The sequence below is a fragment of the Hyperolius riggenbachi genome, chromosome 4, assembly GCF_040937935.1.
Source record: "Hyperolius riggenbachi isolate aHypRig1 chromosome 4, aHypRig1.pri, whole genome shotgun sequence".
Taxonomy (NCBI): domain Eukaryota; kingdom Metazoa; phylum Chordata; class Amphibia; order Anura; family Hyperoliidae; genus Hyperolius; species Hyperolius riggenbachi.
In genome coordinates this window covers 68,865,466-68,886,611 of record NC_090649.1, presented here as the reverse complement: position 1 = coordinate 68,886,611, position 21,146 = coordinate 68,865,466, and the positions used below count along the sequence as shown (strand labels likewise).

General features: G+C 45.2%; 1 protein-coding gene across 1 annotated transcript in view; it reads left to right on the top strand.

Moving 5' to 3' along the window:
- Nucleotides 1–422: 422 nt before the first annotated feature.
- Nucleotides 423–21,146, top strand: part of LOC137570376 (aminopeptidase NAALADL1-like) — a 68,187-nt gene continuing 47,463 nt past the window's right edge. The window contains exons 1-5 of the mRNA XM_068279051.1: nucleotides 423–616; nucleotides 4,540–4,712; nucleotides 7,147–7,268; nucleotides 11,637–11,756; nucleotides 20,517–20,706. Of these exons, the coding sequence (XP_068135152.1) occupies nucleotides 423–616; nucleotides 4,540–4,712; nucleotides 7,147–7,268; nucleotides 11,637–11,756; nucleotides 20,517–20,706 (799 nt within the window). The remainder of the gene's footprint in view (nucleotides 617–4,539; nucleotides 4,713–7,146; nucleotides 7,269–11,636; nucleotides 11,757–20,516; nucleotides 20,707–21,146) is intronic.

Below are 21,146 nucleotides of genomic sequence, written 5' to 3'. Positions count from 1 at the left end.
CTTAAAAAGTCATTTTTCGGAGAAGGAAGATAGGTACAATCGTTTAGTTCATTAGTTTATTTTCACCTCGGGTGTCCTTTAATAAAATGTTTATTAAAGAGAACATTTGAACAAACCACTTAAGAAGCCGGCCTCTTTGTGGACTCGCGTATAATAAAAAAATAAAAATTAATTACCAAATCACTATATGGTCTATGTTTTCCTTATTGATTCCACAGGCAATGTGCAAAGGACATCAGGCTAGCTGTGCCATCCTGTAATTTATTTTGGTAATCTTTAACCCAACTGCAACAATTTCCAGGTTAGGAAACATGAAGATCCTTATCTTAGTCACTATCTGTGCTGAGGGTTCCTGGTCAGAGGGCGAGTATAAAGAGTCCTCTCTTCATAAGACTTCACCGGGTTCCAATCTGTGAGGAACCATGAACTGGCTGAAGATCGTGGGCATTGTTCTGGGAGCAGGGGTCATATTAGCCATTGGTCTCCTGATTGGCCATTTTGGTATTCCAGGTGATGACCCAAAATGGGTGAAGGAACTTGCTCAAGATCTTGATGAAGCTTTTATCAAGCAGTTTATGAATGAGGTGGACAGTAAGAGAATTGAAGAAAATTTGAGGTAAGACTTGGAAATTTGCGCTACTTTACTTTTGAGGATAAGCAATGTAGGATGGGATCTAATATAGAAAAACTGTGGTTGGCCCTTGTTCACAAGGGGCTTGATAAGGCGCTCACAGGAGGACAGGGAAGGTCTGGGTTGACGGGTTAGAATTCCTGTGAAATGTAGTAACCTGCACATTCACCTTATTGTATGAAATTAATCTCATGTGTGAGCTGTTGCAATAGCACTCAGCACTATGTGACCGCCTAAGCCTTCTGGATCATTTCAGGCAAGGCAAAGGCTTTTCACGGTGATGATAATGTTCAACTCCAAGGAATGGAAAAATAAAATGTGGGGCGGGTTTCTTGTTGATATGTACAAACTCTGCTTCCCAGCCATAGCAGCTAGTAATAAGAAGGAAACCCTGTAAGCATGGGTGTCCCTTCAACTCTAGTTACCAGCACTCTCTTCACAGAGGCGCTTGGCATAGAACCAGACCTGTTTTGTATATGCTCCATTTTATTGCCTGAGGAAGCGGGTCACTCCCGCGAAACACGTTGTATTTTATAGGAGTATGTAAATTAATTATTTTGCTGAAAAGTGATCGGCATTTTCTTGTGTCTCCCCGGAGGAGGTAAGTCCACCTCTACCTCCTCATTTTTCGTTCCAAGGGTGTTTATTAAAGTGTAATTCCGTTAACAAACGAGCCAAAATATCAAGAATTCCCCACGTGTGGGGAGTATCTCATGGAACAAATAAACAGAGTTATATAGAACGGATGTTTGGCATTAAAAAGCATGGAAAATTATATGCTTATGAATCAAAAGAACAGCCAAACCATCTTGATCCTACTTGCGAAGGGGCATGGGGAGGGGAGGGAATAGGAAAAGGCAGGGGCAGAAGGGAGGGGAGGGTGAGGGATGAAAGGGTGGACCATGAGTGGGGATTCCACAGCATGCCGATGGGGCACCCAGTGGTATGAGGGGGGAGAAGTGGGACAGGGGGAGAAGGGGAGAGGAGGGGAAGAGACAGGTCCTAGGGAGGTGGGGCGTGCGCCCACCCAGCCTGCTCCAAGGTAGGCATGTACTTACAGGATAGACTATAAATGATATAAAGTATAAAGAGTCTCGTATGTTCATTACCTCCTCATTTTTAAATGTTCTAGATCTTTTTATCCTTCTGGCACCTCTGTATCCATACTACATCATACCAGCACTCCATGGCTGTCAACAGTAGTGGAGTGTTTTTCGGGGAGGAGGGGGAACGCTCTACCCACTGCAGACAAGCTCGTGAGCTCTTTGGATAACCCCTGGCTTGGTTTGGTTGCCCAGTAATAAGGGCTGGGGTTGATGGTGCTATCCAATTGCTCTGATAAGCAACCCCACCCAAGCTAATAAGAATCGGGACCTTATCTCTACTCTTCAGATATGGTGTGGACACTCATCTGAGTGCTCCACTATGGGGGTGATCAGTTAGAACCATAAACTCTTGCCTCTTATTACCAGGCACCTTGACGAAATGCAGGAGTGCATGTGCAACCCAACCATTTTAACCCTTCAATGCATGGCGGGAAGAGATCAAACAGAAGATGAAAAATTATCTCTTAGGAGGAAACTTTTGAAAAAAAGAAAATAGAATATCTCTGGGATGTTCTTACTGTGCCAAATCATGCTACTGACCTATTGCCAATTGAACTAATTAGCTGTGAGTTGTTTTTACCAAGTGTGCTCTGTTTTAGCATTACAAAGCATTTTTAGTCTATAATTGCCCTTGTCCCAAATGCTGCTGAAATGAAAAATCAAAGTATTTTTCTAAAAACAATGAATGATAAATGTCAACATTTTATATGTTGTCTTTGTGCCTTTTCAGTCAAACATAGGTTTAAATGTTGTACAAATCATCATCTGTTTTTTTTTCCATTTTACATCACAATATTTTTAGGAAATAGGTTTGTACATAACGAATGCACAGCCTGAGGCTGGTTTCAGACTATCGGATGGCGTTGGCGGTGAGGTGCGGTCCGGGGACCGCACTGCACCGCACCATCAAAAACATGCCTTGGGGCATTACCACATTAATACGCGGTGATCACCTTCTGGCTCACAGCCAAACAGGAAGTGATGCACGCTTGCACTCACTTCCTGTTTTGGAAATACAGAAGTGCACGGAAGCGTATTGTAAAAATATGCGCATGCACGCCGCAACACCACCACCCCTTAAACAGTGGGAGGGACATATGCAAACTGTTGTAATGCCTACACCGTTCACCTGATTTGGATGTAAATACCATCAAATTAAAGTTGACAGTCTGCAGTTATAGCACATCAGGCTCGTTTTATTTCAAATCCATTGTGGTTGTGTATAAAGCCAAAAATGTTAGAATTGTGTTGCTGTTTCATATATTCATGGACCCGACTGTATGTCACAGCACCATCCACAAAACAGAACTAACAGCAATCAAACCCTTTCGCAGATCAGGGGTACTTCAAGAACATGTTTAACCACTTCACCACTGAGGGGTTTTACCCCTTGAGCACCAGAGCAATTTTCACCTTTCAGCGCTCCTTCCATTCATTCGTCTATAACTTTATTATTACTAATCGCAATAAAATGAACTATATCTTGTTTTTTTCGCCACCAATTAGGCTTTCTTTAGGTGGGACATTATGCCAAGAATTATTTTATTCTAAATGTGTTTTAATGTGAAAATAGGAAAAAATGTGGGAAAAAAATCATTATTTTTTCAGTTTTCGGCCATTATAGTTTTTAAATAATGCATGCTACTGTAATTAAAATCCAGGAAATTTACTTGCCCATTTGTCCCGGTTATTACACCGTTTAAATCATGTCCCTATCACAATGTTTGGCGCCAATATTTTTTGGGGAAATAAAGGTGCATTTTTTCAGTTTTGCGTCCATCCCTAATTACAAGCCCATCGTTTATAAAGTGACAGTGTTGTACCCTCTTGACATCAATATTTAAAGAGTTCAGTCCCTAAGGTAACTATTTATGTTTATTTTGTTTTGCTTTTTTCTTTTTATTACAAAAAAAAAAGTACGGAAGTACGCTTACAGGAAGGACAATGAAGCTGGGAAACTTTTTTTTCACAATGATCGTGCTGCTTCTCATAGAAGCAGCCGATCATTGCTGGGGGGCTGAGATCAACGAGCAGGAACAGTTTTTCCTGTTCATTGATCTCTGGGCGAGCGGGAGCGTGGACAGCGGCGGAAGGTGCGTATATCTACGCTCCTGGTGGGATAAGGGTGTAAAAAGGAGCGTAGATATACGCACTGGTGGTGGGCAAGTGGGTAGGTGGGTAGGTGCACACATAACATGAAAGGCTGCTTTTTAAGTCATGTGGAGTTTTTTTGTTGTGTGCTATTTTTGCTGGGTTTGCGTTAGCGGTTTTTTTTTTTTTTTACCGCAGATGCGGTTTAATGCGTTCGCGGTTCACATATACAATGCATATATGTGTTTTGTATGTGTTTTTCATGCGTTTTACAATTGCTTTTTAGCCAAATAACTAAGAAGACAACAGGAAGCAGAAATACATCACAAAACAATTTTTTTTTTTTTACAAGAAAACCATAAAAACTCATACCATTGCGTTTCCATTGACTTTCATTCTGTGCGTTTTTGATGCGTTTTTGCATACTATGCAACAAAACCAGTGTTTTTTAAGACTCACGCATAGAAAAAGCATATGCGTTTTTTTCTTGCGACCCATAGACTTCCATTAGCAGCAAAAACGCAGTGTTTTCCACAACGCTAGCGTGTCCGATAAGTGTGCACCTAGCCTCTAACAATACTGGGCAAAGGAGGCATATTACACCGCGCAATTTAGTGTAGCAAACTGCTCAACTTCCTTCTCAGCAAATACATTCCCAGAGTTTCATAAAGCAAGGCAGGCCCTGGACACTGTGTACGTTTCTCTCCGCAGAATCCTTACTCAGCGCCCCCATGTGGCAACAAGCGCTGCAGACGAGGAATTGGTGCGACTGATGCTGACTCGCTGGAGTGACTCGAAATCCGGCCTTGATGAGGCTAAGGAAGAGCGGTATAAAGTGTTCCTCTCCTTTCCAGATCCTGAAAGAGCAAACAGCGTCAAAGTGTGTAAGTAAATTGACATATGCGGTCCTGCCCCTCAAAGTCTAAGCATGGTCAAGCCTCGGAGTACCTGACAAACGTTCCTGCACTGTACAGACTACACTCCAGTACATAGTTACATAGTTATATGCGCTGAAAAAAGACATACGTCCATCGAGTTCAACCAGAAAATAAAGTACAACACCAGCCTGCTCCCTCACATATCCCTGTTGATCCAGCGGAAGTGACAAACCCTTACAAGGCATGGTCCAATTATCCCCAAAGGAAAAAAATCCTTCCCGGTTCCAGATGGCAATCAGATAAAATCCCTGGATCAACACCACTGGGCATTACCTAGTAATTATAGCCATGAATGTCTTTCAACGCAAGGAAAGCATCTAAGCCCCCTTTAAATGCAGGTATAGAGTTTGCCATAACGACTTCCTGTGGCAATGCATTCCACATCTTAATCACTCTTACTGTAAAGAACCCTTTCCTAAAAAAATGGCTTAAACGTTTTTCCTCCATGCGCAGATCATGTCCTCTAGTCCTTTGAGAAGGCCTAGGGACAAAAAGCTCATCCGCCAAGCTATTATATTGTCCTCTGATGTATTTATACATGTTAATTAGATCCCCTCTAAGGCGTCTTTTCTCTAGACTAAATAAACCCAGTTTATCTAACCTTTCTTGGCAAGTGAGACCTTCCATCCCACGTACCAATTTTGTTGCTCGTCTCTGCACCTGCTCTAATACTGCAATATCCTTCCTGTAATGTGCCCAGAACTGAATTCCATATTCCAGATGTGACCTTACTAGAGCATTGAACAGGGGCAATATTATGCTAGCATCTCGAGTTTTTATTTCCCTTTTAATACATCCCAGAATTTTATTTGCTGTTGTACATAGAACCACATGACCCGAACATATTGGCTTTCTCCTGAGCCATCAATACAGTTAGATTCTGCAGCTACGTACGTTTCATTGTTATTTGTAAACTTCATTTATAAAGCACTAACTTTAAACTATAAACTTCATTTATAAAGTTACACAGCGCTGTGCACTCAATATGGTAAAGGCATTACAACACTGAACAATGATACTAAGGCATTTCTATAACAGGGGTCATTGGTGGGCATTACCGGGAGAAACAGAAGCCACTATTGTAAAGGGGCAATGGAGGACATCTAAATGGGCTTTCTAGGGTAGGGATGGTCAATGAGATGCAAATAATTTCGAGCTGATGCAGAATTATGCAATTTTTTTATGCAAATGTATGCAATTTGAAAATGGACCAATCAGATTTTACCTCAGCAGGAATTGATTGATTCATGTTCAAGCTGCATAGATTTGCATACAAAATTAGCAAAATGCTGCATCAACTCATTATTTGCATCCAACTGAGGATCCCCAGTGCTCACACTATCACTAACCAGAATTGTGGGTTCTAAAGAGAACTTTTTCATGGCCAGCATCACAAGGGGTAACGCACTAAATACAGCCTAACTGTAACACGCACCTGGCAAAGCTGTGGGGAGACAGGTGGAAAAGGGCTGGAGTTACCGCAGCTGGAGCAGATGAGATTTGCAATGCACGATCAATGGTAGAAGGGCGCATTTACATTTGCGGGGACAGCGACTGGTGGTACGTCGCGTCTGACAGTCGTCACGATATCGCATGCAGCTGTGCACCTGTATTTTTTGGACTATAATACTAACTTTTTCTCCCCAAAAGTGGGAAAAAAAGTCACTGCGTCTTATAGTCCAAATGCAGGGAGTTCCTGACTTGTGAATGCCTGCGAATACGAACCTCCAACCCACCGCACTGTATGAGACAGTCAGTACTGTGCCTATGCAGGGGAGGACACGGGGACAAACTGAGGACATAGAGGAGGACACAGGGGACACAAGGAGGACAGAGGTGAACACAAGGGGGACAGAGGAGGACACAGGGAGACACAAGAGGTACAACTGGGCATAAGGTACAAAGGGGGAATAATCCACAAGATGCCCCTTCACCATGGATGCACCAGGTTTAGTTTAATTTTTCCCCCTGGTTTTTGTCCTTTAAACTTAGGTGCGTCTTATGGTCAGGAGTGTCTTATAGTCGGAAGTGTCTTATAGTCCAAAAAATACGGTAATCAACGGCCGAAATTTTCCAGCTTGCTTGATCAATATATTCAGCCGATTTCGGGTCAGTATCGGTCAAATCGTCAATCGGGCTTGACTGTTGCATCACCAATTTTCATCCAATTTGATAAAAGTATTGAATTGGATGGTCAATCAGGTCGCAATATTGCTAGATAAATAGCTTTACAAGAAGCCAGTGGGTGCTTGAACATTCAGCCTACCTGAAACAGAAATATCTTGGTAGCGTCACCCTTTAATTTCTTTTTGAGTATTTTTATCCTGGCTGGGGTCAGTGTTCCACCATGTCCAATGACGGCCTGCTATTTTATCCACAGTGTCCGCAGACGGAAACTCCCTGTTTACATCTCGTCCATCTGAGCTCGATCTCACAGATGATCAGAAGGATCCAACCATTCTGCAACCCTTTCTAGCCTTTGCTCCCAATGGAACTGTTAAGGTACACTGAAGAATTGCCAGTAAGAGTTCTTAAAAGAAAGTCTGTATATACTGTAGACAAGCCAATGAGGAGTGTGAAGTAGACAAAAACTCATGCAGGGAGTATCTGGGTCACCTCTGAGCACCAAGGAAGGCAGAATTTTTTGAGCAAGATCTTTCAGTTGGTGGGTGTGGCCAAATAACCATTGTGATTCTAGCAGGTGTGTAACTAGAAATCAGCGGCTCCTCCCAAGAGGCATATCCCCCCAAACAACATAAATGGGCAGAGCGTCCAGCGGGACCACAGCAGGCCATCAGCATTGCCACTACACTGACCGCTCCTGCTGGCCGCACGTGAGCCGGCACAAGGGGGAACCGAGCCTTAGTGACCTTTTCCACTGAAAATCGCAATCAAAAACGCACTACAATGCGACTGCATTTTTTCTAAATTTTCACCAAAGGATCCGCACCATCCAAGTTTACAAAACTTTATTCAATCTTCATAAAATCATTTAAAAACCTGGGATGTGCCGAGTCTCTGACATATTGTGTCCGATGAATTGAAGAAGAATCATCAGATTCGAATGCCGTGCGTCGTCGTCAGAGACCCGGCACATCTCATGTTTTTAAATGATTTTATGAAGATTGAATAAAGTTTTGTAAAGTTGGATGGTGCACTGCAGATCCTTTGGTGAATAATTTCAACTGATCTCCCTTTCAGCTCCAGGAGACAGATCTTGCATGCCATTATATTCCATTGGTGCTTAACCACATAACGACCGCCTAACGCCGATAGGCAGCGGCTGGTCGTTTGTGGTTTTACATGGAAACGGCCGCTCGTTCGAGCGGCTGTTCCATGTCAGTTCACGGAGGGTGTCTCCGTGAACAGCCTGCGAGCCTCCCCTGTGTTTACATCATCTCCTGTGCTTACATCATACGGCACTGCTGCGCAGCAGCGCCATAAAGGAGATCGGCGATCCCCGACCTCTGATTGGCCGGGGATCGCCGGCATCTGATAGGTTGAAGCCTATCAGAGGCGGCGCAGAATGGATCACCGTCCTGTGCCGCTCGTAGGAAGGAGGGGAGGGGGGGAAAGACAGGGAGGCTGGGAATCGCTGCGGAGGGGGGCTTTGAGGAGCCACACAGAGCGGCGGCAATCAGACCCCCGCAGCATGACATCCCCCTAGTGGGGAAAAAAGGGGGGGGGAAGTCTGATTGCCCTGCGTGCCTGCTGATCTGTGCTGTGGGCTGGAGAGCCCACGCAGCACAGATCAGCGTAAAACAGCCCGGTCTTTAAGTGGTTAAAAAGGACCTCCATGCTAAATACAAAAATTCAGCAGCCTGCAAAAAAAATAAAGTTATATTTACCTGAGAAGCCTTGTCCCGCGATGCCGTCCCGAAGTCCCTGCATCACTACTACAGTAAATAGCTTGGCGTTTTTCTCCGGGGAGAGAGAGGAATCAGGGCCAGGTTCCCGGAAGTTGGGTGATGCAGGGACTTTGGGTGGACATCGCAGGACAAGGCTTCTCAGGTAAATATAACTTTCTTTTTCTTGCAGGCTGCTGGATTTTTGTATTTACTCTGGAGGTCCTCTTTAACCTTAAACTCTAGTTATCTAAGTTTTCACCAAGCGGATTCTCAGGCATTCCTGTGCGGTTATTTTTGTGCAGTCTTTTATTTCATGCTGCTATTGCATTTGTGTGTTTCGGATGATTCGGTTAGGAAAAAAACCAAAAACAAATGAAGGGACATCACAAGTATATCACATAGGGGGGTATGCTTTTCACGCGCTCCTTTTCAGTTCCACACAAACACAAACTTGGGAAAATTGCAGCGGTGCAATAGATTTATGTTTGGGGTAAAAACATCAATAGCATCAGTGGAATAGGGGTGCCGCGATTACCATGGTAATCATGCTGTCAGGGGTGTAAATAGAGGGGTAGCAGCCCTTGTAACTGCTGAGGGGCCCAGAGCTATATGGGGTCCCCAACTATTACTTCCCTTCCTCCAATACAGCGGATTACTGTATACTACTGATCAGGTGTCTCTGTAGCTACACTTGTTATGGGTGTAAAGATCCTGATGGCCACACTTGTTTTATGACCTCTGTGAGGTGGGCCCCAAGGTCGTGAGGGTCACTGGGGGTAGTAAGGGGTAAAGGTGGGAACATTGGGGGAGCCATGATTTGTAGTGCATGGTGCCCTTGCAATCAGTGTGAGGATTTTCAGATAACCGTGTGGTTTTGTGTGAAAGGGCCCATAATATTTATTAATGTAATGTAAGTAGCTATAAGAGATTCCATCTCACAGTCACAGTGTCAGAGAAATTAACCACTTAAGTACCAGCAGTCTCTGCCCCCTTAACCCTTTCGGGACCAACCGCCTAACCCCCCTTCAGGACCAGGCATTTTTGCAGAAGGGGAGGGGGCGCGTTTGGGGGGTCAGGCAGCCGGATCCCTGCAGGGTCTGGCTGGGCTGTTTCCCCCCCTGTGTGGCCAGGCCCCCCCCCCTTTGGTCAGCAGCAATCACTCACCTTCCAGGCTTCAGCGACGAGCCGCAGCAGATCCCTCCGCTCCAGCTGGCATCTCCGCTCCTACTTCCGTTCAGTTCCGGGACCCGGTGCTGATGTCAGGAGGAGCAGAAATGCCGGCAAGAGCGGTGGGGAGCGCTGATCGTCGCGGGAACGGCAGGGAGGTGAGTGGATCCTTTTCTTTCCCCCCTACCGCTGCAGCTGTCAAATTGATCACTATGATCCGACGGCGATCGTAGTGATCACGTGATCAGCAGCCATACGCGATGGCTGCTGATCACTGAGGGGAGATGTCAGCTGTCATATGACAGCTTAATCTCCCCTTTCCAGTGCGCACGATCGCGTCGGGACGGTTCGTTAGCGCGGACGTTGATTCAACGTCCAGTCAAAACGGTAGCACCACCTGCTGGACGTAGATTCAACGTACTTGGTCCCCAAAAGGTTAAAGCGGACCCAAACCAAACATTTTTTAAATTCTAAATATTTAGTTTCACCACTCTGACAAATACAAAGATAAACACCCCTTCAAGCCTATGAGCATTTCAGTGCATGCTTTTCACCCTTCTCTTTTAATAACTAGGGTTATACAGGTGGCAGCCATTACTTCTGAGCTTAGTAGGAGGTTTTAGATCATGGGTGCGTTTGTCATCAGCTACCCTCCCTCACAGGGGCGTCGTCTATGTGAAATCTCACACAAACTGAGATCACCTCCCCTGTGACATCATCAGTAGCAGCCTGTGTTTTGTTTTTTTATCTCCTCCACTAGTCTGCCAGATTCTGTCCCGGCAATATGAAAGGAAGGGAGGGGTTCCTCCAATAATTGTAACATATTTTATATTTGTCATCATGCAGCTGAAAAAAGGCTGCTATTTATTATTATAAGTTAGAAAATAGATTTTATTTCTGAAATCTATTATTTTTAATTTGGGTCCAATTTAAGGACTAGAGACCGCTGGTACAGAAACGGGGCAGAATCCCGACGGAAAACGATGAATCTCCGCACTTACACACCGCAACCTCTGTCACCGCTGCACATCGGGAACCTGGGCCACCCACTCTGCCGTCTCTTTGATGGCAGAGTTCCTGTGAGCCGATCAGGAGCCGCTTTCATTGGCTCCTGACCCTGCCTACCAATGTGAGCCAATGGGAGCTGCTTTCGTTGATAGACAGGGCCAGGAGCCAATGAAATCGGCTCCTGACTCGCTCACAGGGCTCTGTCGTCATAGAGACAGGCAGAGCCAGTGAGATGCGGCGAGAGATGTTGGGATTCAGCGGCGAGATCGACGGAAACGACGGATGCTCGCAGCAGCGGCTAATTGACATCTACGCCCTGCCAGCCAGGAGCCCACCAAAATAGGGTGTAGCTTTCAATTAACTCGGTACTAAAGTAGTTAAAGGACAACTGTAACAAGAGGTAGATGGCAGCTGCTATATTTATTATTTATTTCCTTTTAAACAATACCAGCTGCCTGGCAGCCCTGCTGATCTATTTGGCTGCAGTAGTGTCTGAATAACACCAGAAACAAGCATGCAGCTAATCTTGTCAGATCTGACAATAATGTCAGAAACACATGATCTGCTGCATGCTTGTTCAGGGTCTATGGCTAAAAGTATTAGAGGCAGAGGATCAGCAGGACTGCCAGGTAACTAGAATTGGTTAAAAGGAAATAACTATTGCAGCCTCCATATCCCTCTTGTTACAGTTGTCCTCTAAAAGTATATGTTTCACCAGTGATATCCCAGACATTACAACTTAGAGAATACAACATGTGTATGCATTCCCAGCAGTGCCGCTAGCTGTGTGGCCTGTGATGTTATACTGCACTTATTCTATGTGTTCTCTTATGTTTCTACTCTACAGGGAAAGCTTGTCTATGCCAATGAAGGAAGAGTCAGTGATTTCCAGCATTTGGCTCAAAGCATAAACCTGACTGGCACCATTGCCATAGTACGCTATGGAGGAGTAGGCAGAGTAAATAAGGTGAGATTGCTTTTGTTTTCAAGTTATTTAAAAAAGTATAGCATACCTCCCAACTTTTTGAGATAAGACAGAGGGACACTTAAGCCACACCCCTAATCACACCCCTTGTCACATATACCATAAAGATTTCATAAGAAAAATATCTTGCTTTATCATTCAAACCACACTGGTCCTTTCTATCCCAGATCATTTCCTTCATATTAACATATGAAACAAAAAATGTATCAATATAAATGACGGGAATAGAGTCAAACACATTTTTCAGTAGAAACATACATATACCTTATATTCCGGCGTATAAGGCAACTGGGCGTATAAGACGACCCCCCAACTTTTCCAGTTAAAATATAGAGTTTAGGATATACTCGCCATATAAGACTACCCCTCTTCCAACGCACACCAAGTAAAAATTTAAAAAAAATCATATAAATCATATACTGGTGCTATCATGTGTGAACAGATACTGATGCTGTACTGTATGTGGTATCCAGTATATAACAGTACATAGACCCTAATTTTTTTTCATCTACTCTTATGGCTCAAGGCCATTTTTGAGGACCGGAGGGGTCGCAGCATGAGGGGAGAGCATTGGACATCGGCGGGGAGGGGGGACAGTTCCCCCTCCCTCACCTCGGGCTCTTTCCTTCTGCACTCCCCTCCAGCATCTATCACTGGCAGCAGGCGGGCAGGCAGGACACATACCTTCATCCACCGCGCAGGTCTCCAATCTCTAAGTGCTTTACGCTACTTTCTGTTTAAACAGGAAGTAGCGTCAGACACTTAGAGGAACCTCTGGCGGTGGAACGCAGGAAGGTATGTGTTGCTGCCTGCTGCCAGTGATAGATGCTGGAGGAGAGCGCAGAAGGGAGAGCCCAAGGTGATGGAGGGGGGCTGTCCCCCTCCCCGCAGAAATCCAATGCTCTTCCCTCATGCTGCGACCCCTCCATCCCCCAAAAAACGGCCCTGAGCCGGCCTTAGAGGGGGTTGCATCCCCTATTGTTACGCCCCTGATTTAAATCCAAAAATGACTATTAAAAAATTTGATCTCTTCCCTACTATCCATTATGTAATATATACCCCTAGTATGGACTGCAACCTAATGGAACCCACAGGTATGAGAGTCCTGAAGGTCTGTGCACACTGACAGCTCAGGCATGTAAAACGTTTGTGCGAGATCTTTTTCAACACGCACATTCAAAAACAGGTAAAGCTGGACTCGAAGGTGAAGCCAAAAGACGGCTCAACCTGATCTAACTATACTCTTGCCCTTGTTATTATCTATTCCCCTACAGACTACCTAATGTTTTATCTATCTGTGTCAGGGCCAGATTACCGACCAGGCAACAGAAGCAGTTGCTTGGGGCCCCCCATTCAGAGTCAAAGGGGCCCCATCAGCACATAATTCAGCCCTCGCTATCCTGTCAAAGGACGCCGCCCGCTGCTGACTGTCTTCAGAGCCGGGCTCTCCTCCTGGGTCCCTCTCCTGCTACTGTGCGCTCTGCCACTGCCCACTCCTCTCTCCCTTCCCACAGAGAACCACAGCTGCAGCAAGAATGATAGCCACAGATGGCAAACGCTCACTCACCTATCCATGATCCAAGCGATAGAGATCCCGTCATCTGAAACCCATCTGTCTCTTCTACGGTGCCGTCGCTTGCTCTGAACTTCCTGATTCTCAGATCAGACAGAAAGTAGGAAGTAGTAATAGTAGTAGTAACAGAGCAGCAGCACTCTAGTGAAGACAGATGGGCTTCGGATGACGGGACCTCTATTGCTTGGATCGCAATAGGTGAATGTGAGTCATCTGGTGCTGTCATTTTCCCCCACTGTGGCTGCCCTTCTCTGCAGGACTACCAGAATCCCGGGGGTGGAGGCTGCATGGTGGATGTGGCTGTCTAGTTTGGGAGGAAATTGGTTGTTCGGTGGTGGTGGTGGTGGTGGGGTTATGTAATTCTGTCTGGGGGGGGGGGGGAGATTCCAGGTTGGCGGTGTCCAGAGCTTTCTGCTATTGCCAGGCTGGAGATGCAGGGGGAAAGTGCTGCTGCTGTGATATCTGGTACCCTCTTTACAGGGGTGCCCCGAGTGACAACGTCCTGGCCATTCATCTCTCCTTCTGCATGTTGGCGCTGCTATTCCGTGCATTGTGCACCCACAGAGGAAAGCGGGTTGTTGCCCATAGCAACCAGTAGAGCAGCTGCCCCGATGTGTCCGGCATGTTACTGTGCACACAGCAGCTGCATCTTCCCATTCTAATATGGGGGGGTGGGGGGCCCAAATCAGTTACTTTGCTTAGAGCCCCATTTAGCCTTAATCCGGCTCTGATCTGTGTTATTCAGGCTTCGGCTATTGTCCACACTCAAATTACCCAGTTTCTATCGTAATTTGGGCTTTGGTTATTGCCGGTGCCCAAATTAGGCAGTGAGCAGTATAGCATACATGCAAAAACAGCAAATATGGGCACAGGGCAAAGCCGAAAAAGTCTCACCCTGCTCCTGTAAAAGTCCTGGCGTTGTCAATTACTATTAACTCTCCAGGCCACCATGGCCTCGGACAAAGAAGTAATTCAGCTGCCAGCTATTGCTTGCGTCCGAATGACTCTGACTCTGACTGTTTTTAAAGTAATTCGGGCTCTGTTGTTTGACGGCTCCCAAGTTGCTGTCTGAGCGCTGCCATAGCCGTAATACATATTACAGCCTATAGCGGCTCGTGGTGCGTCCAAATTTCCCTGTGCCGTTTTGCACTGTCACCGCAATAGCCGTAAATCACATTCTGGCCTATGGCAGCCAGGCATGGGCTCACAAGTTGTTACGAGTCCCTAAGGACTGACTCTAAAATGAGGCTTAATTGCCTCAGGTGTGCGGCTGGATGAGAAGGGGTTAGTTACCCATAAGTACGTGGTCCTTCCTGCACTCCAAACAGCTTGCACGCATTCTATTGGACATGTTGCAAGCCTCACTATGCGCACTTCCATGGACCATGGATTTATGGGTAACTAACCTCTTCAGATACAGCCACATACCTGAGGCAATTAAGCCTCATTTAACCTTCTTGGCGGTAACCCCGAACGTAGTTCGGGGTAAGCCGCCGGAGGGTGCCGCTCAGGCCCTGCTGGGCCGATTTGTTTAATTTTTTTTTTGCTGGACGCAGCTAGCACTTTGCTAGCTGCACCAGCACCCCGATCGCCGCCGCCGCGCGCCCGATCGCCGCTATCCGGTGCGGCGCGCGCCCCCCCCCCCAGACCCCATGCGCTGCCTGGCCAATCAGTGCCAGGCAGCGCCGAGGGGTGGCCCGGGACTCCCAATGACGTCCCGACGTCAGTGACGTCGGTGACGTCATCCCGCCCGTCGCCATGGCGACGGGGGAAGCCCTCCAGGAAATCCCGTTCTTTGAACGGGATTTCCTGATCGGAGATCGCCGAAGGCGATCGAAGAGGGCGGGGGGATGCCGCTGAGCAGCGGCTATCATGTAGCGAGCCCTGGGCTCGCTACATGATATAGAAAAAAAAAATTAAAAAAAACCTGCCGCGCTGCCTCCTGGCGTATTTTTTTATACCGCCAGGAGGGTTAAATCACAAATTCAAGTCCTCAGGGACTCATAACAACTCGTGAGCCCATGCCTGATGGCGGCACCAAAATCCTGGCCTATGGCTGCGCCTAAATTAGCTGTCTTGTCTCCATGTAAAGTGTAAATTTACCACTTATGTGCCACTAAATAACAAGACTTTCTAAAGCACCAATCACTATGAAAAATGCTGTTAATCTAACCTTTTTTTTAACATTTTTAGATGTCGTGCATAGAAAAAAAAACACGCCTTTATTGCAGAAGTAATCAATTGTTATGTATAGAGTGTTTGGGGGGCCCCCAATGTAAAACTTGCATCGGGGCACACAGCTCCTTAGCTACGCCACTGGCAAACAACCTGTTTACCCCTTTATAAGCAGACACCTTACAAAACTAGAAACTTCCGTAGCCTTCTCTGTGAGATATTAACCCAACGGTAGTGAGAGCTATGTGGAGGCTGCCATATTTGTTTCCTTTTAAGCAATACCAGTTGCTTGGCAGTCCTGCTGATCCACTGCCTGTAATACTTTTATACATAGACCCTGAACAAGCATGCAGCAGATGAAGTGTTTCTGACATTGTCAAAGATGACAAGATTATTGTCAAATCTAACTGGATTAGCTGCATGCTTGTTTCTGGTGTTATCCAGACACTACTGCAGCCAAATAGACCAGCAGGGCTGCCAGGCAACTGGTATTGTTTAAAGTGTACCTGAGGTGACATGTGACATGAGGAGATAAACATGTGTATGTACAGTACCAAACATATTAATAACCAGGTTGTTTTTACTTGTTTTATTTTGCTGCCTGAAAGAGTTCATCTTTAAGGATGGAAGTGACAGCTTTTGTCTTGTCAGTAGCTTGTCAGGAATATAGTAATCATCACTGATAAGCAAATTACAGCCATAAAAGTTTTTTTTCTAGCAGAATAAATGTTTCTACATATTTCTGAGGGCAGAGGGAAAGAGAGAGAGGGTCAATATAGTTCATGTATTTCAGTTAGGGACACTTAATAGACTGCAACTGAGCAGAGACAACAAAACATTCAATCTACTTTCTAAATAATTAACTATAAAATAAAATCCTGGGATGTCTAAAAAAGCCATTTTTAGGAGTAGGAGGATAAATACAATTGTTTATCTCATCAGTTTATTTTCACCTCAGGACAGGTTCACTTTAAAATGAAATAAATATGGCAGCCTCCGTATAACTCTCCCTTCAGTTGTCCTTTAAAAGACCACTATCGCGAAAAAAGTAGGCAGTTAAAATCTGACAGAACCGACAGGTTTTGGGCCAGTCCATCTCCTCATGGGGGATTCTCAGGGTTTTCTTTGTTTTCAGCAGCATTTCATGACCTGCAGTTTAATTGCCAAAATAGTGAGATACCAGCTGACCTCCCGACTCACTTGCACACTACAGTGGTGTGAAAAACTATTTGCCCCCTTCCTGATTTCTTAGTCTATTAGTCAAAGATAACCTAATTGAACACAAAATGCAGTTTTAAATGATGGTTTTTATTATTTAGTGAGAAAATCCTCTCACCTTTATTATTTAGTGAGAGACTCCAAATCTACATGGCCCTGTGTGAAAAAGTGATTGCCCCCCTTGTTAAAAAATAACTTAAAGGTGGTTTATCACACCTGAGTTCAATTTCTGCAGTCACCCCCAGGCCTGATTACTGCCACACCTGTTTCAATCAAGAAATCACTTAAATAGGAGCTATCTGACACAGAGAAGTAGACCAAAAGCACCTCAAAAGCTAGACATCATGCCAAGATCCAAAGAAATTCAGGAACAAATGAGAACAAAAGTACTGTAATTGAAATCTATCATTCTGGTAAAGGTTATAAAGCCATTTCTAAAGCTTTGGGACTCCAGCGAACCACAGTGAGAGCCATTATCCACAAATGGCAAACACATGGAACAGTGATGAACCTTCCCAGGAGTGGCTGGCCGACCAAAATTACCCCAAGAGCGCAGAGAAAACTCATCCGAGAGGCCACAAAAGACCCCAGGACAACATCCAAAGAATAGAGATGGGCCGAACCTCCGATTTTAGGTTCGCGAACCGGGTTCGCGAACTTCCGCGGAAGGTTCGGTTCGCGTTAAAGTTCGCGAACCGCAATAGACTTCAATGGGGATGCGAACTTTGAAAAAAAAAATTATTATGCTGGCCACAAAAGTGATGGAAAAGATGTTTCAAGGGGTCTAACACCTGGAGGGGGGCATGGCGGAGTGGGATACACGCCAAAAGTCCCCAGGAAAAATCTGGATTTGACGCAAAGCAGCGTTTTAAGGGCAGAAATCATATTGAATGCTAAATGACAGGCCTAAAGTGCTTTAAAACATCTTGCATGTGTATACATCAATCAGGTAGTGTAATTAAGGTACTGCTTCACACTGACACACCAAACTGTTCACTGAACAGAACAGGTATGCAGTGGCGAGTTCACTGAACAGAACAGGTATACAGTGGCGGGTACACTGAACAGAACAGGTATGCAGTGGCGGGTTCACTGAACAGAACAGGTATACAGTGGCGGGTTCACTGAACAGAACAGGTATGCAGTGGCGGGTTCACTAAACAGGTATACAGTGGCGGGTCCACTGAACAGAACAGGTATGCAGTGGCGGGTCCACTGAACAGAACAGGTATGCAGTGGTGGGTTCACAGAACAGGTATGCAGTGGTGGGTTCACAGAACAGGTATGCAGTGGCAGGATCACTGAACAGGTATGCAGTGGTGGGTGGGTTCACAGAACAGGTATGCAGTGGCAGGGTCACTGAACAGGTATGCAGTGGTGGGTGGGTTCACAGAACAGGTATGCAGTGGCAGGATCACTGAACAGGTATGCAGTGGTGGGTGGGTTCACAGAACAGGTATGCAGTGGCAGGATCACTGAACAGGTATGCAGTGGTGGGTGGGTTCACAGAACAGGTATGCAGTGGCAGGATCACTGAACAGGTATGCAGTGGTGGGTGGGTTCACAGAACAGGTATGCAGTGGCAGGATCACTGAACAGGTATGCAGTGGTGGGTGGGTTCACAGAACAGGTATGCAGTGGCAGGATCACTGAACAGGTATGCAGTGGTGGGTAGGTTCACAGAACAGGTATGCAGTGGCAGGATCACTGAACAGGTATGCAGCCAGGAAAAGCTAAGCCTAACTAATCTTTCCCTATGAGAGACAGACAGCAGCTCGCCCTACTCTCTCTAATGCAGGCACACGAGTGGCCGTAATGACCGCCGCTGCCTGCCTTATATAAGGGGGGTGGGGCTCCAGGGGCTAGTGTAGCCTAATTGGCTACACTGGGCCTGCTGACTGTGATGTAGAGGGTCAAAGTTGACCCTCATAGTGCATTGTGGGGCGAACCGAACTTCCGGAAACGTTCGCCTGCGGGAGGCGAACGCGAACCACCGAAGTTCGCCGGAAACCGTTCGCCGGCGAACCGTTCGGCCCATCTCTACTAAAGAATTGCAGGCCTCACTTGCCTCAATTAAGGTCAGTGTTCACGACTCCACCATAAGAAAGAGACTGGGCAAAAACGGCCTGCATGGAAGATATCCAAGGCGCAAACCACTTTTAAGCAAAAAGAACATTAAGGCTCATCTCAATTTTGCTAAAAAAAATCTCAATGATTGCCAAGACTTTTGGGAAAATACCTTGTGGACCGATGAGACAAAAGTTGAACTTTTTGGAAGGTGCGTGTCCCGTTACATCTGGCGTAGAAGGAACACAGCATTTCAGCAGAAGAACATCATACCAACAGTAAAATATGGTGGTGGCAGTGAGATGGTCTGGGGTTGTTTTGCTGCTTCAGGACCTGGAAGGCATGCTGTGATAGATGGAACCATGAATTCTACTATCTGCCAAAAAATCCTGAAGGAGAATGTCCGGCCATCTGTTCGTCAACTCAAGCTGAAGCGATCTTGGGTGCTGCAGCAGGACAATGACCCAAAACACACCAGCAAATTCACCTCTGAATGGCTGAAGAAAAACAAAATGAAGACTTTGGAGAGGCCTAGTCAAAGTCCTGACCTGAATCCTATTGAGATGTTGTGGCATGACCTTAAAAAGGCAGTTCATGCTAGAAAACCCTCAAATAAAGCTGAATTACAACAATTCTGCAAAGATGAGTAGGCCAAACTTCCTTCAGAGCGCTGTAAAAGAATCGTTGCAAGTTATCGCAAATGCTTGATTGCAGTTATTGCTGCTAAGGGTGGCCCAACCAGTTATTAGTTTCAGGGGGCAATTTCTTTTTCACACAGGGCCATGTAGGTTTTGAGGTTTTTTTCTCACTAAATAATAAAGACCATCATTTAAAACTGCATTTTGTGTTCAATTATGTTATCTTTGACTAATAGTTAACGGTTTTTGATGAGCAGAAACATTTAAGTTTGACAAACATGCAAAAGAATAAGAAATCAGGAAGGGGGCAAATAGTTTTTCACACCACTGTATTTTGTCAATTAGACTTTGCAACTGCTGTTCAGGAAATGCTGTTGAAAACAAAGAAAATCCTGAGAATCTCCCATGAGAGATGGACTGGCCCAAAACCTGTCAGTTCTATTTTAACTGCCTACTTTTTTCACGATAGTGGTCCTTTAAAGTGAACCTCCAGACTAAAAATCTACTCAGCAGCACTAAAAAGGTTTGGTGTTTTTCTTTAACAGTTTCACAGCATCAGAACGTTTTTCTTACCCAAGCCTCATTTTTAGCTGCTCAGAAACAAAACTGCCCGGGCATCTTCCCCTGGTGCTGTGCAATGCATGATGGGATTTCTGAAGTTGTTCTCCTTCTGCTGTTTGGCGCCAATTTGTCTTTTTAAATTTTGAATTTGAGATTTGAAGCCCAGCACGCGCAGCTGGGAAGGGTGATCAGGACACAGGACAGTTGGAACTGTGTCAAGTGCTCCCTGTCACCTCCTTTCAACCAAAAAGATGGCTGCCCCCATGAAATCACAAACATTTGCCTGTTCTTTCAAAACAGGGTGGGTAAGAGATTATATTACCTATCTATTTTAATTAATATAACTTATGTAACGTAATGACAGTATGTTTGTTTAGGCTTTCTGTTTGCTGTACTGACTAGACTAGAGAACTTTATCGGCTGCGTTCTCCTGACACTAATTCCCGATCGTGCATCTCCAGCATGGCTCCAGTATACAGCACCTGCTGATAGCATCTTCTGTGCCTTTAGGCAATCAATGCTGCCAAGTTTGGAGTGATCGGTGTAATCATCTACACGGACCCTAAAGACATCAATGATGGGAAGACGGACCCTGAGCTCTTATACCCCAATTCCTGGTACATGCCGCCCTCTGGTGTTGAACGAGGGTCGTTCAAGGAGAATTTTGGCGATCAGCTCACCCCATACTATCCAGCTAAAGGTAATAACCAGAGAAGTGGTGGGGGAAAATACCTTCTCCTCATCCATTCTTTAATGCTACATTCTCTTCTAATACTATCTGTATAATGCTGTGTTCAAACTCCTCATTTGCTGCTCTTTTGAACCATTGCCCAATAGTTTTATCTACTCGCTAAAAAAAACTTTATATTATTAATTTTATGTGTAGTACCGATAAAGAATAGAACATTTGTAGCAAAGAAAAGAGCCTTATATTTTTATTTTCAGTTATATAGGTTTTTTTTTTTTTTATTTTTTTTTTTTTTATAACACTGCATCATTCTGTCACAGTTGCAGTTTAGAAACCTCATTCTGGATTTTAAACTATAAAACAAAGCAGAAGTAAAACCTTATCTCAAACTGTCCCTCACTGTTTCTTGTCTTTAAAGAGACACTGAAGTCTCTTAAAATTCCGCTTTTTAT